The 18,394-nt window shown below is 37.0% G+C and overlaps 3 protein-coding genes across 10 annotated transcripts in view; 2 read left to right on the top strand and 1 right to left on the bottom strand.

Moving 5' to 3' along the window:
• The first annotated feature begins 316 nt into the window (after positions 1-316).
• nsmce1 (NSE1 homolog, SMC5-SMC6 complex component) lies at positions 317-7,830 on the top strand. 6 transcript variants are annotated; one of them, XM_005931278.1, is made up of 9 exons: positions 317-532; positions 833-990; positions 1,733-1,852; positions 3,558-3,679; positions 3,822-3,899; positions 5,137-5,283; positions 5,726-5,842; positions 7,146-7,272; positions 7,699-7,830. In XM_005931278.1, the coding sequence occupies exons 2-9, from the start codon at positions 879-881 to the stop codon at positions 7,731-7,733; spliced, it is 858 nt and encodes a 285-aa protein (XP_005931340.1). In that variant the 5' UTR covers positions 317-532; positions 833-878; the 3' UTR covers positions 7,734-7,830. The 6 variants fall into 6 exon arrangements, with proteins under 6 accessions (XP_005931340.1, XP_005931345.1, XP_005931344.1 ...); XM_005931283.2 differs by lacking the exon at positions 317-532 and having other exon boundaries at positions 869-998; XM_005931282.2 differs by lacking the exon at positions 317-532 and having other exon boundaries at positions 924-990; positions 1,690-1,852.
• Positions 7,831-8,827: 997 nt separating this feature from the next.
• On the bottom strand, positions 8,828-9,845 carry LOC121815138 (trace amine-associated receptor 13c-like). The gene has a single exon (XM_042224544.1). It carries the CDS (start codon positions 9,843-9,845, stop codon positions 8,853-8,855), a length of 993 nt encoding a protein of 330 aa, XP_042080478.1. The 3' UTR covers positions 8,828-8,852.
• Positions 9,846-17,874: 8,029 nt separating this feature from the next.
• Positions 17,875-18,394, top strand: part of caly (calcyon neuron-specific vesicular protein) — an 8,995-nt gene continuing 8,475 nt past the window's right edge. For 2 of the 3 annotated variants that reach the window (XM_005931285.3, XM_014336478.2), the window contains exon 1: positions 17,875-18,196. The gene's annotated coding sequence lies outside the window, so the exon portion shown is untranslated. The remainder of the gene's footprint in view (positions 18,197-18,394) is intronic. The other variant, XM_005931284.3, reaches the window with a different exon arrangement.

The following is an 18,394-nucleotide window of genomic DNA, read 5'->3' as shown; positions in this document are numbered from 1 at the left end:
TTATCACTAAGTGAACAGCCTCTTGGCAATACTGGGAAGGAAAAACTTGTTATGAACAGGAAGACACCTTTGGCAGAACCAGGCTCAGGAAGAGGCAGCTATCTGTCGTGACGAGTTGCGGGTGATGGGAGGAAGACGGGACAAAAAAACACACTCTGGAAGAGAGCCAAGTAATAATAAATAATGATTAAATCCAGAGTGGTGTGTAAGCTCAGAGAGTGAAGGGTGAGTGAAGAAGAAACACTCAGTGCTCTGTAGGAAGCCCTCAGCAGCCTAAGCCTATGGTGGTGTGACTAAAGAAGGATTCAGGGTAACCTGCTTTTGCCTGCTGTGGATATCATCTTCATCAGTAAACAGATTACCACCACAGACTCTGTTCTCTCTGCAGTTTCCATGGCACCCAAGTGCATACGTCAAAGATGCAATTTCTCTGTCGACATGGCAACCTGGTAACGTTAAAACACGTCGATTAGATTAAAAAAATGAATGAAAGAAAAGGGAGAGACTAAGAAAGAGGTGCCAGTCAGAGGAGGTAAGTCTGAGCTAAAACACTAATAGTCTGCTTTTTATTTAGCTGTTACTTTATTTAGCAGTAGCTCCTGCTTTTCAATGAATGTGGTTTGTCTCTGTATTAATTATTTTGTGTATCTGGCTTTTCTTATGTGTATGTACCATATACTAAATCTATTCATTAAGAATTTTATGTGGAGCTGCCACTTTTATAATATTTGAAACTTAGAGGTTTTTAACATTTAACATGTTATGTATTGCTATTGTAAAAGTAAAGGGAATAATTTTAGTAATGTTAATTTGGTCACTGATATTGTGACAGCTCTAAAAAACAGGTCTGCAGGCTTGAATGAACAGAGGTGGCAGGGATGGCGTCCCGCAGTAGTTCCTCCACAGCAGCAGGTGGCAGTGATTCACCACAAAAACCTACAAAGACGAAGAGAACCCGGAGGAAAAGACGGAAGGCGCGAGCGGTAGGGGGTGAGTAGGTAAACATGTTTAAATGAACCTGGAAAGAATTACATTTTTTGTTTTTAAACATTAGAGCAACTGCAGAACTGGACAAGCAAATAACCGGGTCCATTGGCAATAACCGTTGATTGACAAAAGATAGCAGATAGTTAAGTTAAAGTTGGCAAAATGTCTGGCTGTAACGTTACCTAGCGTAACCTTTCTAAAAAGATTCAGTCATAGTTACAATATTTATATAGTTGATGCTAAAAGCTAGCATCAGTAGTTTTAGCGTAAGTTAGCCGTTCGGCAAAGACAAGGAAACTGTTTCAGAAATGATGCTATTGTTGAGTTTGCAGGAGGGAATAGTTGTAGCATTTTAACTTAAAGAACATCTGCTAACAGTCCTCAGAGAAAGTGCTTATTTCACTTTTTATACACTTTATAACAGAAATACGAAAGTACCGTGAATTTGGTTTGAATAACAATTTGGCAGAACGTCGGATCGGACGCTGGTCTTATTTAGTTTGCTATGTTTTGTTGTTGTTGTTTGTTTGTTTTTATAGATGTCTACATGTGCCTTTTAGATGTTTTATAACTTCTTTTTGTGTCAGTGAAATAGTAAGTGTCACTTTTTCATCACATTCTTATTTATCTATTTGTTTATTATTTACGTTTAGCCAGCACAAAAGTGTTGTGGGATGATCATCTTTTTTGTCTGGTTTACAGATATTTAACTATATATATAAAGACCACCTGTCTGTACCCACAGACATGTCACGACAGATGGGAGAAAGCCATCGAAGGTTTCTTCAGACCATGATGGTCAGTGGAGTAATCGATGAGCAAGCTGCAAAGGCTCTTTATCAATACTGCTGTGAAACGCACCGCAGTAAGTAAATTCCTATACATGTGAACTAGAGCTGGGCGATATATCGAGTTTTTAAAAAATATCGATATATTTTTATACGAGATATAAGATGTGACAATATCCTTTATATCGATATAGTCTGTTACGTTATAATTATACTTGTGGAGCCGCAAATTTGCCTCTCTTTCGTCCACTTTCGTCTTTATGCAACGTTACTCGGCCTCGCCTCTCCTTCACTGAACACAACTCCCCCTCCTCCCCCATCGCTTCACCTGCAGGAAGCGACAAGATGGACACGGCAAATCTCCGTTAACGAGTTACTGCGCATCGCCCCGTGCGTGGGGCTGGACGGCGTCAACGTGTTAGCTAGCTAACCACGCTAACGAGCTAACCACGCTAACGCCATGCAGCCCAGAGGTGCTGCACGGACTAAAATCCTTGCATTTTCTCAAAAGTTGACAGCGCGCCTTATGTATGAATTCTGGTTGTGCTTGATGGCCGCGAACCGATTTTATGTGGAACACGGCGCTCAGCAATCTGTCAAAAAATGTTTTAGTACGACTTTGGTAAGCTACGGAGCTGCACCGCTTGATGGATTGTCGGAGCATTACGGCTGAGCCTCGCGGAGTGATACGTACTGTGCTTCAACGTAGTATTACCCTACTGTGTATAAGGACCATAAATGGCACCTGTTAAGAGACGTGGTTGCGAAGCGGATTTCAAACTCCAGGCTGTCAGTCACGCAGTACAAGTTGGGAACAGAGCAGCTGTGAAATCTGTCTTTGTTATTGTGCTCAGCGTCTTTTAGTTTACATTTTGACTGCACAATTGTGAGCTTTTTGTTATGCACAAAAACAACATTGTTTTCTTTTATTTATGGAGCATTATTATTTAATAAATGCTCATAATTTATTTTTGAGTAAATTTTATGTACATCTGCTCTATGTTAATAAAAGTGCCTGTGTGACATCTGGGACACAGCTTTGACTAAGAACTCTCTTTTTGTTCTTACTTTATGGCTTTAAAAAAATATATCGAGATATATATCTTATATCGCCATCCAGCTAAAAAATATCGAGATATGAATTTTGGGTCATATCGCCCAGCCCTAATGTGAACAACAATTGAATGAAAATTCAAAATGCACCTCATAGTGTATCTGGAGACTAGTGTAAAGTAGGGCAACAAAAAGTAGTATCACCCCCTTATTAATTATTAATAAATAATTTCTTATTTTCTTACACTAAGAGACTGTTACTATTGATTTACTGTTACACAAAAAAGCAACCTCATTACACTTGAAGGCAGTGTTACAAGACGCCTTGTACCAAAATTAGCTACTAACTAATTTCTGTCTGCAGACCCTGTGCAGATATATAAATTATTAAATAAGTTGTAAAATACAAATTTTGGGATAGAAGTACAATAAGATGATGGTATATATGTTCCAATTAAAATCCTTCAGCCCAACCCTCCCCAAACATATAGACATTATAAAATATTTTTGTGTATATGCACTAGGGCTGTGCCATTTCATATTGTCCATTGTCCATTATATCATCAGAAATATTGTCACAACTTGCCTTTAAATACTGTGATACAATTTTGAGATTATATCACCAACCTTTAATGTGCACATTATGACACCAGAACCACAATGTGTCTTGTTTTGTTTTGTTTTTGTAGGAGACTAACAAACATTGTTGTTCTTGTTTTTTTTCTGCAGCACAGTATGCACCCGACAAGCTGGAAGATTTTATTGATACTATCAACTCAAGACTGCAGCCAATGTTCATGCAGATTAGGAAAGGGATGTCTGAAAATAACGGTCTGCAGTACTACGCCTTGGTTAGTGATTTAATGCTTGTATTGGGTCTGCCTTGTCAGGCTGTTGTTTAGTATGTGTCCAAGCTGCAAAGACTTTACATGTTTAAGGATCATATTAAAGGAAATACATTATTAATTAAAGTTTAACTTTAATCCCATCCAGGTGAACATGGCTGAAACTGACATCACCAGGATGTCGTCAGATTATGCCGACAATGAACTTGAGCTCTTCAGGAAAACAGTGAGTTAAATTCACAGCAAAACAACATGTTATAGATGCCTCCACTATAAATTTTGGTATTTGTTGGGGTGGGGTTTTAAGTCTCTGGTGGTATATTGATGTAAAACCCTGAAACAACATAACTTGTAGGGGTGGGGGAAAAAATCGATATGTGTAGTATCGTGATATTTTGTTTGCTAATAATGTATCGATACAGGGACAGCAGAAATCGATATTTTGTTACAAAAAAAGTTTTTGTGGACTGGAACATGCTCTGACTTCAGAGCATGTTGATCCTTTTTCTGAGCAAGAATCCTGACATTCCTTCACTGTCCAAATGTGTTAAACTTTTTTTTGGCAGCAATAAACATGACAGTTTACTTATTTTAATTTAAGACATGTTTTATTTTAATTAAGTTTAAAACTTTTTTATTTAATGTAAAATTATATTTTGTTTTAATTTACTTTCAAATTCTTCAGTTGCTGAAGGGGCTGCATAGTTTTCATAAATTGCATAGTTCAGAATAGCTATAATTGTACCAGAAGGTTGCATTCAGTTAAGTTGGACTAGACTGTAATACAAATCGTTCAGTTTGTCAACAATAAAACTGACTGAGTGTGAGACTTTGATATTAGATAAAATGAATATTGATAAAGTTTACCTTTATGTACAGAATCTGAATATCGCAAAATATTTAAAAAAAATTGCAATAATATCGAATCGTGCATTAAGTATTGTGATAATATCGTATCGTGGGATGTGTGGTGATTCCCACCTCTAATAACTTGTAGGTTGCAGTTCAGTGTAACAGTCTAATCAGTGACATTATCCATAAACAGTGGTCAACATTATTTTTTTGTTCAAAAGATCATGTAGGAAGTCATGAATAGATTACTGCACACAGATTTGTGTGACTGTGGCTCTTGAGGTAGAACATCAACCATTTAGAAGACTGGGGTTGTGATTCCTGTCCATATGTTAGTTTCCTTGGACAAGAGTATTGAACCCCAAATTCTGGTGTGTGTTAAATTGGCAGTCGTTAACCCTGTAAAGCCCAAACCATGAAAATTCAAAATTTTGGAAAATGGAGTGTTGAGAAAGAAGTTTAAAGAAGTTTTGTATCATATTTGCTACATCAGGAATTCCTAAACATATCATGTTAAAGACACAGAAGAAATGGTATGAATGTGTGTGAATGGGTGAATGTGGCTTGTAGTAAAACTAATGTTATGATCAACTTGAATTGTGCTCATTCAGTTGGACCTCATCGTGTGCTCTGAGGATGGCAAGGCTTCCTCTACTGATATTCTGAACAGCACAGACTCCATGACCACCAGAAAGATGAAGAAGAGCGAAACAGAGCACCTGTTGAGCCGATTAGTGCACGACAAATGGCTCAGTGAGGTAAAATACACCGTCTCTAGTAGGATTTCACAATTCTGATTATTTATTTCCCACAAACTACTTCCTCTTTTTTGTGAACGGATTATTAAAATGATTTCAGTTCTTCAAGTACTTGCCTTCCTATTAACCATATTTAAAATGGGAATGCAGCAGGAGGAGGTCATACAGCTTATTAAGGTCAAATATAATTACTCCATTTATGTTTATCATTCCCATACTGCTTCCTTTATTAATAAGGCATAAAATGTCATTAATTATGGTTTATTATTATAGGCTTTATTATACAAATAAAATAACGTTTATTTAGACAATCCTTCTCATTTACAGCTTACAAAACAAGATTTCTTTGTTTCAATGATAACAAAAATATAATAATAACATTTTGGGTATGTGTTTCAGTATGCTAGTATCATTTTAACTTGCGTGCTATTTGTTACCCTAGAAACGGGGCGAATACACCTTGTCCACCCGGTGTATCATAGAGATGGAGCCTTATATTCGCACAATGTATCAAGACCATGTCAAAGTGTGCCACATCTGTCGTAACATCGCTTTCCAGGTAAATGTTTCCCTTTTTACACTTAGTAATATCACCCTCGTACCCGCTTGAATTTAGGCACTGATGATCACTATAAACTGTAAACATTAGGTTGGTGTGGTTATATTACCTCAACTTTAAAAATATAAATTTTTATTTTTAAAACGAACAATGAAGATGACTAGCATGCATATACAATTTATAATTTATACTACAATTACTACAAATTATTGTTTATAATTTATTCATTTGCTGTTGAGAAAATTGATCTTGAGAGAGAATTGAAGTAAATATCATCTGTAATGTTGACCGCCTACCGTATTGGACACAACTGCTTGATAAAGCATATCTAATCAGCCATCCAAATTGCAGAAACTCATATAAACGTGCTGAAATCCCAAGTGTCAGCTGGAGAAGGACGGGGACTGAGGTCTCTTTAAATGTGGCATTGTTTATTTGAATATTTCAGAAATGGTTTTCACATAAAACATTTTTTAGAGTTTATAGAGAATACTCAGGGAAAGAAGAAAGCCATCGTGTGAGTGCTAACTAATTGACGTTGTCTTGTTGATGCCAGAGCTCAAAGAATAATGTCAGAATGGTTCTAGCTGATAGAAACAGTAATACAATCACCCAGTAATTATAACCACGTTATAGATATGAGCATCTCTGACTGCACAACATGTAGGATAGGTTGGCCACAGCAGCAGAAAACCAGTGTACTCCAGAACCATGTAAGATTGGAAAAACATTGTCCGGTCTGATGAGTTTCAGATGATAGGAACATAATTTGAGATTAAAAGCATAAAAGCATGGCTCCAGCCTGCCTTGTTGGTTGTAGGCACATGACTGATGTAATGGAGTACACTTTAGGCCTCTTAGTGTAATCTGAGCACCACTTAAACACCACAGCCTGTTGACTCATGTTGTATTCCTGTATTCCTCCTTTAATGGCAAGTGTTTTAATCGGCTAATGGGCATTTTTGACTGAATAACACACCACAAAGAGCATAAGACCAGTTTCTTTACTGTGCTAATGAGTTCACAGTATTTAAGTGGCCTCTACCACACCAGAACCAGTAGAATAGAGACTAGCATAATGAAGATGCAGCCCACATAAGTGAATCATCTGGGGCCAGTATGGACCAAAATCTTTGAGGAATGTTTTTAAATGAGAAACATTTAAGATAAAGGATAGTCCAACCTGATATGTGTTAAATGTATCCAAAAAATGACCATTTACTGTAATGCGTCACCAGCATTATTTGTTTGCTTACAGTATTTGATCTGAATTATAATTTTTTTGTCTCTCTTGTTTTTTCAGTGCCAAATCTGTGAGAATCCTACATGTGGCATAAAAATACACAACCCATGTGTGGCCAGATACTTCAAAGGCAAATCGGAGCCACGTTGTCCTTCTTGTGATGACTTCTGGCCACATGAAATCCCTGGTATATGTTGTTTATTCTCAAATGCTGTTTCTGGACACATTAGACCTCCAGTAGTTAGAGACTCCCAAACTTTGGTGCACATTTGATCGGCTTCAACTGGAACTGTGAATGATAAAAATAGAAATGAGTGTGTGGCGTGAATAAGGCACGGCGGGACCACGGAGTATCATTCGGAGCCATCTTTATTTACATCTCACCACAACACCCCCAAATCCCTGAGTCCCCATGTTTTTAACTAGACGGGCATGATTAAGGATGCCGTGCAGGTGCGTCCGCCCTCCCTGCACGGCACCGCAGACCACGCCCCACCACAGAGTGCAGAAAAGATGTGTGATTGCCATTTTATAATTCATTTAAACATATATTCAAATGGAAGGTGAATAGAACAACATAACAAACTCATGTTCTTTGTTCTTTTTATTACAGAAGTGAAACGTCCTCATTCACAATCCAGGAGATGAAGGCTTCATCAATAGTCTTTCTTAATGGTTTATTAATATAATATAAATGTCTTTATTGTTTTTGCTTTTATACATACAAAATAAAAGATTGTTTCAATACTGTAGTATTTGTATTGCATTTTACAAATATCTACCCCCGCCCCTCAAACAAAACAAGTTTCTCATTGTGAACATTTTTTTTCTGTCTAGATATATATTCACATTTTCTGTTCCACTAGAAGATAAGTTAAGAGAATAATGTCATTCTAAGACATAAAAGATTTTACAGTAATAGCCCATTTTAACTAACATGTGATGGAGATTTGAAAATTAGTTTTGCTGTACAACCTACACGAGTATCTGATTTGCTGAAGATAATGACATAAATCCATCTTAAAATGTGTCTCACTGTGTTCACAATAAGAAAGAAAGTTTTCACTGATCAGTGGCTGCTCAGTGGTTGAGAGGAAATTAAGGCGATGTCTTTCTTTCAAACCTTAATCAACTTTCCTAAACCCCCTTTTTAAGTCTGTAGCATACAAACTGTTAAACTGAAAGATTTAAGAAACAACAATAACCATTGATACTTTATCTTGTCCCCAACAAATTACATAATACATTTCAGTAATGATTTTTAATTTAAATGTTTCATCACGATCTTGTGTGTTTTTTAAGTGCTCCTTTAAATTTTGGAGCAGTGAACAATATGGCAAGAAATATAAAAAATACACAAAGAAATGAAGCAGAAATTTGAAAGTTAAAAAGGGAAGCTCAATGAATAAAAATAATGTAATAAGGAGCACAGTACTTAAAAATCTAAACAGAATAAATACAAGTCCTGTAGTAAAAAGCCTGAAAGATTCTCTGAATCATTATAATTATTATTGTTGATTTCATGCGGTAAGGAGGGTAAATCTTTTTTGCCATTATGCATTGATACATGACTTATATGTTCCAGTTCTGACAGGATACAATACTTGTTAGAGACAGTGGGTCATATGAAATAAGACTTTGTGACAGATGTTCTTTGATTCATTGAATAAGTCTATAATTAAAAAACATCATGCTACTGCCACATATAATAATCAGCAGTTTCATTCTCTCATACAGACTGATTTGGTTCAGGATAAATTTGCTATTTTAAAGTATATTTGCCTGAGAGGAGCCCTTCTCTAGTATCTTCAGGGAGACAATGAACCTGATAGCTTTTCTAAACCACGGGTAGAAAAAAGCATATATCAGTGGATTCAGACAAGAATTGAAGTACAGCATCCAGGAAACAATAGCCCAAGATGAAGCACTGTTTGAAATGTCCTGCCCTGCAAGAGAGGGATAGTAATACGGACAGAAACTCATCAAAAACACAAATATCACAACGCCAAGAGTCCTGGCTGCCTTTTTCTCTGATTTCTTTGCGGTGATTTTTACTGTACCAGCTGCAGCAGCTGTAATATGAGACCGCATGGCATGAGCCTGAGACAGCGCTACAACAAATACTCTCATGTACAGAATGATAATGACTGAGCAAGGGCCGATGAAAGTAAAGACAAGGTCGATGGCTCCAGAGACATAGTTAATCACCACCAAACACTGACCGTGACAGGTGTTATGCCTGTCTGGCTGCCTGAGATGCTCCTTTAAGATCATCCCGTTGTAGAGGAGCGAACAGGCCCAGCACAGAGTCACAGACAGCTCCGCTCTGCTGTGAGTGATTTTAGTGGGGTACTGCAGAGGATAACAAATAGCTACGTAGCGATCAATTGATATGAGCACCATGTTGCCCACAGAGGCTGAGGTGAGAGTGAAACCGATAATGTAAGTAAAAGCACACATGAGATCTCCCAGCATCCAGCAGGTTTCTATAAACCGCATTGCTTCCACCGGCATCACAAGCAGCCCGACCAAGAGGTCTGAGATGGCCAGAGAGAGCAGGAGGACATTGGTGGGCATGTGGAGCTGCCTGAAATGAGAGATGGATATGATAACCAGCACATTCAGAGCTACAGTTAGCACAGAGATAGACAAGAACAGTGTATAGAGGAGGAAAGCCTCAGGCTGAGGACGTGTTAAACCCCTGCAAGACAGATTCGCAAGCTCAGGGTAGCAGAGTTCAATTCTGTCCTGCCTGTCCATCATCCAGTATAAAGAAAGGAGGACCTGCTGACCCTGTGAGACATTGTACAGCTTATTTATCTCTGATGACACTCCCCCCTTCCAACTCCAGAGTCAACCTTTTCATCACTGCCTGCTAAGTAGTCCCTTGTCCCCCCCCCCCCCCCCGATTCTCTCCTACTGTTCTCTCCCCCCTCTCTTTTCTTCCTCCTCATCTATACTCCTCTCTTGTTTTTTCCACCTTGCTCCTTTCTTCTCTCTCCCCCCTTTCATCACCCATTTGTATGATGCAAGATTCAAGTTTCTAAGTTCTGTGAAGTAGTTTCAAAGCAGATTAAAGTGTAAAGCCAAAGCATTCATAAGTCAGCAGTCACATCCTTCACTGCTGACAGATGTGTCTGTTTTGACAGTGTTTGACATTGTGAGACTTGAGCTCCTGTTTAAGATGCATTTGACATTTTTTCCAAGTATTTCAGATTAATCAAAAAGCAAGCATCATCTTTAAATAGAAAATCATTACTTTGTTACTTAATTTTTCCATACTACAAAAGGACATCCTCGTGTGCAGACATTGGGTTATTATTTACAGCTTAACACAATAAAGGCAACATTATTTAATACATTTAAAACATTTTTATGATATATATCCCATGTGAGGAATCAGTGTTTCAGGGGAATAACTAGAAATAATAATAAATCTAATAATCAAACAACTAGATTCATCCCTCCATGAATTTCATAGGTTTTTTTCCCCAAGTCACTCAAATCATTTACTGATTCAAGTGTCTATTTCTAGGTTAGCAGTGTGAGCATGTTGGCAACACTGACCTTGGTTACGTGTTTGTACGACAGGTTATATTTCCTTGAGTTGAATTTCTTCCACTAAAGTGGTTTTTAGATTAAAGTGAAATGTCTTTGATCTAGTCATTAGAGCCTTGTAAATTTGCTGTTTATTTATTATTGGGAAAGAAGATATTTCTTAGCGTGTCAGAAGATCACTATATGAAATTTTGTCTGCAGCAAACTTTTCAGAGGATGCCGGTAGGTCAAATACTTTCAACAGTTCATTATGGGAAAAAGTGGTGGAGATGAATCCAAGTTTAAGGTTCGTGGCATTAGATCAGTGTTATGGAAGATGATGAAGGGTAGAGGTTAATAATGGAGCAGTTAAACTTGGAGGTGTGAATTTTAAGGTCTGCGGCTGTTTTGATACCAATCAGCTAAATAAGAAGGAGCTCTCCTTCTTGAATTGGAAACTTTGCAGAAACAGAATCACGCAGCAACAGCAAATGAGCGCGAACAAACCTCAAAGTTACACAAGAACTACATGAAGAGCAAAGATGTCTAAATGCTGACTTTCGTGGGCTTTTCCTTGCAGCACCCGACCTTAGCTACACTGAACAGTTATGGGAGCACAGACTGGGTTGCCAGGCTTTCCACAAAGTCTTGGAATCCTGTCTGCACCACTTCATATCTGGAGCAGACCCAAAACAACGATGCTCTCACATTTTTAATTTGTATTGTTTTAAGGTCCATGAGAGATGATGGCCTTTTTTGTATTTTTTGCTTTATAATTCACTCAGTATTTTCAGTGGCTGCCTGATCTGGACTGCAGACAAGCCAGATTAGCACTAGGACTCTTTTTTCACTGAGACATGCTGTAGTGTTTCTGGATCTTGTTTATATCTTTTTTTTCTTTACATTGTAAAGTTTTACAAGGTTTTTCTATAGAAACACATCTGTGTTTAATGCAGTACTGCCCGAGGGCTTGAAGATGAGTGCCATTCGATACTGTTTTGGAGCCTCATCTCAATTGGATTCATTTAACAATATTATGTACTGAAGATATGAAATTCTCATGTCTCTACCTGGATGGTATTATTATTATTAAGATAGACTGCAGAAGCCTCAACTTTTGTTTCTTTGTCTCTTTATTTAGGCAGGGAACCGTGCAACATGAGCTTTATGGAAACTTAAACGGACTGTATTAGTTTTGTTAGGAAAAGTTCAGTTTACTTCAGCCCTGTGGTTGTATGTCTGTATGTGGTTGTAGGCCTCAGTAACTGTTCAAATAGACATTTTACACATAAACTATTCATTAATAAAACCACAAAACTAAGAGTAAAGATAGCTGGATTTGATTTTTGGTCTTCTGTATACTGGCACACTGTGACACTGTCATAACTGACTGGGATAAATGAATGATACAAAGCCATTATTAGTCTGTGGAGTGAAATATGCTATTATAGTATCAGAATGTATTGGTGCTATTGTCATTTGCATTAAAGCATCAGTATTATGACCCCCCTGTAATCACTTGATCGCTGGCTCTTTCTATGATGCAGCTTCTCTTGGTTGCCATTATAATTATGTATAATTTTTCTGTTAGGTAAGGCATTGAGCTAATGGGAAACGCTGATTGTAAAATATAACAAAACTCTCTATTCCTGTGGAAAATGCCATCAATTTTAGTCCTAGAAACTTCAGTCTCAGTTTTAGCTCACAGCTTGTCATGCACTGGTCCTGATCACTTGAAGTGTAATAATGCAATTAATTCTCTATAATCGCCTAAATTTTGTTTTTACTCATTTCTACTTAAGTAATTCTATATTTTTTATGTCTATCATATTATGTATGACATTAGTTCCTGTTTAATCACTTATTTGACTCCTTAATTCAGGCACTGTGCATTCATGTGACATTTGGTTGCATCATGTGTTTTTGTTAAAGTTTGTTTATTAACACCTTTGCCTTAAATTCACTTGAGGTTTAATGGGACATCAGACACACAAGGTCTACAAGGAGTAAACTTGTCCCTCTGGCACACAACACACCCGACAACTTTCACGTGTGTTTTTCTTTGTTGGAGCCGATGAGGAAACAATGACTTGTGTCTCATACATAAAGGGAAAAATACAGTTCATGTACTTCTAATACTCTCCTAGTACTAACTTCTATAATATGTCTAAAGGTGTATCAAATACTTTAATTAAATAACTTACCATATTGAACCTTTCACTGATGCAAACGCGTTTATTTATTGTAGCCATCATAGTTTACAGTGAAAGTGCATTTATGGATGTTTAAGCGGGATTCTTGTCACAGGTTGTTTTCATTACTATTTTAGTATTTACATACACTGACACTGACACTTCTATTACTGCATTTCTTATCTTTCTGATACATCCTTTAAATACATAATCCATAAACCAAAGAAACTCTGGCTTAAAAGACAGATGAGAAAAACAATGTTTTCTTACTATGCACCTTGGACATGGAATAAATTACAGAACCTAGATTTAAACATATATCTATTGGTCCATTTGAAAGCATCATGAGGAAGTGAAAAAGTGAATGTTTTTCTTGAGAAACCACAAATGCTTAATATTATGGGCATGTGTGTATAGTGTATTATGTTGTACATCTTATATTTTAGGGCAGCATGGTGGTGCGGTGGTTAGCACTGTTGCCTCACAGGACAATGCTCCTAAGTTTAAATCCAGGGCCTTTCTGTGTAGATGTTCTCCCTCCGTTTGCATGGGTTCTCTGCAGATTCTCTCTGGTTACTCCGGGTTCCTCCCACAGTCCAAAGACATGCAGTTAGTGGGGATAGGTTAACTGGTGGTTTTGCCCATAGGTATAAATGTGAGTGTGAATGATGGTTGTCTGTCTCTCTGTGATGGCCCTGCGTCAGCCTGGTGACCTGTCCAGGTTGTTTCACCCTGTGGTAGCTGGGATAGGATCCTGCCGGGGGTGTCAGCAGCTAAATCGCTTTAACATACCATTAAAAATGTCATGTTATGCTAATTATGGGGTTACAGGAATTTTAAAGAGCTTTGCAGGGGCAAAGAAATGAGAAAAAAAACTACTGATCTGGTTCATTTTTGTGTTGATCAATGAGCTGAGTAAATGAGTAAATTAAAATAAATTAAAAGCACACATTTTGGGGGATAAATTTACACTAAGTTTCATGTTTTAAATAAACATGATTAGACATTAAACATGTGTCTTATATGAATGTTTTAAAGCACAGTGAGTGACTGCAAAGGGTTTTAAGAACTCTCAATAAAGTTGTGCTTTGCCTAACAGCACCAAGCCTTTGCTTAGAAATGGTTAAATCGCTGTTACACCTTTTATGAATTTTCCACATCTGCATGAAAACTGAAAATGGTTCAAACAACATAAGGCGAACTCTAATTGAATTTGTTTTACTTCTTTAGACTTTAGCCTTCTTTGATCTCATTTGAAACAGTAAGTTATTATCTGATTTAACAGCATTTTATCAGACTGACATAGAGCTGTGATGTCTTGAAAAAAAAAGTACCTCGATGCCCTAGTGCTTTGAAAAATATTTCCGTTGTTAAAAACTAGTGTGTTCTCACAAAGAAGTATATTCTAAATGGTCAGTTCAGCTTAAAGAACATATGTGGTTTAATTAATAACTTAAAAATTTACAGAAGAATAGCTTAAAAGGACAGCTATGATGGGCATCATTTTTTAAAAGTCTGGTAAAATAAAGTAAATCCGTAAGATTAATTTGAGGATGATAAATTGTTGTTCAAAAGTGAACAACTGCTGTCTGAATTATTGCTCCAAAAGAGAGTTTACATCTCGCTGAATTTTACAGTTTAGAGCAAAGACTTTGTCGCATCAGTCAGATCATTTCTGTCACTGAAGTGATGCTGCCATCTGTTGATAATGAACACCAACTGTCTCAGTAATACATCATACTGTACTTACCGAGTGCTTAAACTGCTGGGGCTCATTTTGTTTGATTTATCGGTGCTTAAAAAAAAAGAACAAACAGTCTTTGTCTCATTGGTCTTTGCCTCTACTTTACTGTGAGGTGACGACTCTGACACTAGATGGCCCTGTTGGTAAATGATCTGTAACCAAACTGCTCTCATCTATTAACTTAACAGTTTACTGCACTGTCCTCCCCGAGATTACTTCTCGCAAATGATACTGAACATACTTTTTTTTTCTGTTGCAAGAACACAAAATGTAAACTAAGTTATAGTAATGTCATTATTGTTCAGTTTGACAACTTAGACGACCTAATGCACATATCTGTTGGAAGAACAGAAAACATGACATTGGTCTTAGTAGCTTTTATACGTTTGGAGATTGCATTTTAAATCATGTCACTTTTTTGTTGTTCTTTTGTTTTCGCTCCCTCTTTTTACAATATATTACAATATATTATTATTATATATCCTGATAATAAGTTTGCAGTATCTCCTGATCATAGACTATTAAACGATTTGTTATTATTTTATTATAAAACTTTGAATATGGCAATAATTACATTTAGTGTCTGTTCTTGGAAAAAAAGTGTAAAAAATAAAATATTTGAAAATATATTTTCACTTACAAATGATTCATTTATCACTAATATTTCCAGTATCAACAATACTGACACTCTAAACAGATTACACTTTCTATTTCAATATAACAAAATGTCTTAAATGTGAAAGGTCTTCATTTCTAAACAACGATAAAGAAGCACCAACTTAACAGTCCTGTTACTGTTGTTTAGGCATTTAACTAATGCTGTTATTCATAGTTCTGTGTTGGCTGTTACAAAAGTCCCCATGTCCATCTAAAAGTAACACTAGCTTATAGTGCAGTGAAGTAAGTAAGATTTTGCTACAGGACAGGAAGTGACTGCAGAGGAGGAACCATAGTTTAAGCAGTAGAGAGACAGATTGGCTATTTTAAGACTGCAAGGACAGATTTAACGGTTCTGTGGGAAGGCAGCGATGTTTGTTTCAGAAGGTGAGTTTTCAGTGAAGGGCGGACATCAGCAGTCAGGGTGGAGAAAACTAAAGTGTGCATAGCACTGAGAATTGTGTCTGCATGTTAATTAGTAAAAATGTATATATACTGATATATGAAACATTACATGCTGCGTGCAGTTTTAATGGCTGTAAGAATTCAATGGAAAAAGAAAGAAACACTGGTGAACACCAACATCACTGCTTTTTAAAATTCCAACCATCAGTAATAAGTTTGCCAACTTATTGCGCTTTCTTTCCCAATATTTATTTCTTATTTTCCTCTTAAAAATCTTCACATGCCTGCTGTAAAAATACCAAATGTAAGGATTTACTAATGATCATTTTAACTTTTGTAATTCTTCTTGTTACGCTTGATTTTTGTTGGTATTGTTTTTGTTTGTTTTACAATTTGTTTATTTTGACAATTTAAAACTCAGCACCCAGTTCCAGTTATAAAAGTCAGAAACTCCTGCTAACATTATGTGAAAACTTGCATGATTAGTATTAATTCTAGTTGTTGTTGCTCCACTCTAGTTGTAAAACAAACTTAATTTTAAAGTAGGATTTATTGCTGATTTTCAACCTAAGATTTGTTATAATAAAAACTAACAAATTAAAATTACTGATTTTGTTATATTGTAGAAACCCATTGAAATTCCTTGATCATTTACAGCAACTGAGTCATACAATTTTGAATTCGTTTGATTTTGTGGAGTCTCCTCTCTTCGAACTACAAATGTTAAATCAATTTGCCAGTTGGAGCCACTTTAAATCTAATCACTTTTATTAATAGAGAACTATAGAAATTTTTTACCTTTTTTTTTCACGCCTGGTTTGTCACATTTTTTCCTCCATAGACTTTATCCTAAATGATTCTCATTTTAATTATGTTGACCCAGACTCTGTGAATCTTCTACACTGACAACAAAACCAGCGCAGGCCGACAGTCTGCCTCTCACACTGTGAGGATGACACCTCCATCTCCTCATAGAGGAACTAGTCCAGGATCCACTTTGATGTCCCTCTGCCTGAAAGGAAAGGTCAAAATAATAAATGTAGACCCAATTGATGGGTTGGCAGGGGGGCATGGGGGTTCAGCACTCATTTTTGGACGAGTGCTCCCTTTAAGAGGTAATGAATTCATACAGTCAGACATAGCCAAAGAAGAAAACAGCATGAGTCCCCTTTCCATGAAAAGGTTTATCTAAATTTGCAGACAAGCATGGCTTCTTCTTCCCACTAATGCATCACTTTCTTATTTCACTCTCATCACATACACATGTATGATTAAATAATTTTTTCCCCCGCTTGACTTTACTGAGAGTTACTGAGAGAATTAAACTAGGTGACCAAGCACCAATCAAAAAACAAAACAAAACAAAAAACCTCAGTAAGCACCTCTAAATGACTCTCCCTCACAGCAATACACATTTGATTCAAGAGTTTATAAAAAAAAAAATAACAACAAAGAATAAAAGAAAAAAGAAACAGAAATAAGCTAAAGCTTAAATATGCCTTTGAAGACTCTGCAGGTCACCTGGGTCATGGGATATGTGTTAGTAGGTCAGAGACAACTGGGGTATGTCTGCAGGTCTTTAACCTTTTGCCCATCATTACTAAGTTATGTTTTCAAGACCTTTACTTCCAATTCTTTTGAAGATCAAAGATGCTATAAAGTTTAGGCCCAGTTACAGGTAAATGTACATTTAACTAAACATATACATCAGTTTAAAAATACTCACATGAAAGTAAAATCACTCAATTAATATGGAGGTAAAATGTACTAAAATGTGCTAAAATATCAACAATAAAACTGGTTTTGCACAACGTTCCCTTTTACAGTTCGTATTTTAAATATGAACTGCTTTATAGGGCTCTTTTTAAATGTGTAATTACATTTAAGTTGGTTTAAGTAGGTTTTTTTCCAGTGTAAAATCTTAATCTGTCTGAATCCCACTAAGTAGCACTTTTTAAGCACTTGGTTTGAAACACACTTATTTAAGTTGTGAGAAGATGTAAAGCGTATTAATGTCGTTATCAGCAATTCTAACTCCTCTAGTGGGCACCTCACATAGAACATGTCAGCTTGTAAAGCACTGATTAGATATGTTTACATTTATTAAAAATGCTGAATAACGAGACTTGAAGTAAAGTGCACCTTAAACGGAAATTATAGGTGTCAAGTAGCTTAAATGTAATCAAGTAAAAAGTGCAAGATCCTTCAAAAGGACCACAAAACTGCACTGAAGTCCAACACTTGTGTTAATGTACGCAAACCTGGAAACCAAGATGAAGTAATGGTCTCTCCGTCTTTCAATTCAGAGACAAACCAGGCGCTTTGGATCACAAACACTCTCATATGAATATGTGGCTCACACACGTACATCAGCTGAGGTCCTCGTGAGCCGCGCTGAGACGCGCATTAAGCTGCCAGTTTCTGCTGGAGGACGGAGCCGCTCCAGGCTGAATTACATGCGCAGTCCTGCCGAGAATCTCACATCACCACGGCAACCTGCGTTCACACCGAGTCCCCTTCAGCATCGGTGAGCTCCGATCCCATCCACAGGCAACCGGAGAGCCCGCAAGACCACCGTAAGTTTTTATTCCTCCTTCTGCTTCAGTGTTTCTGACGGTGCAGCGGTTTATTTGTGTTTATTAGACGGACGTGAATGCGGTTTAACAACAGCCTGATCGGTTGCGGGTTATGTAGCTGGGGGATGATTATTTAATATCGATTAGATATGCGTTGCCCAATTAAGTGATTTAGTGCAGGTAGCTTATATTTGGGGG

The sequence above is a fragment of the Haplochromis burtoni genome, unplaced genomic scaffold, assembly GCF_018398535.1.
Source record: "Haplochromis burtoni strain Fernald_Lab_line unplaced genomic scaffold, NCSU_Asbu1 Contig_140, whole genome shotgun sequence".
NCBI lineage: Eukaryota > Metazoa > Chordata > Actinopteri > Cichliformes > Cichlidae > Haplochromis > Haplochromis burtoni.
The sequence above is the reverse complement of the archived record's forward strand: the minus strand, read 5'-3'. Positions and strand labels throughout refer to the sequence as shown.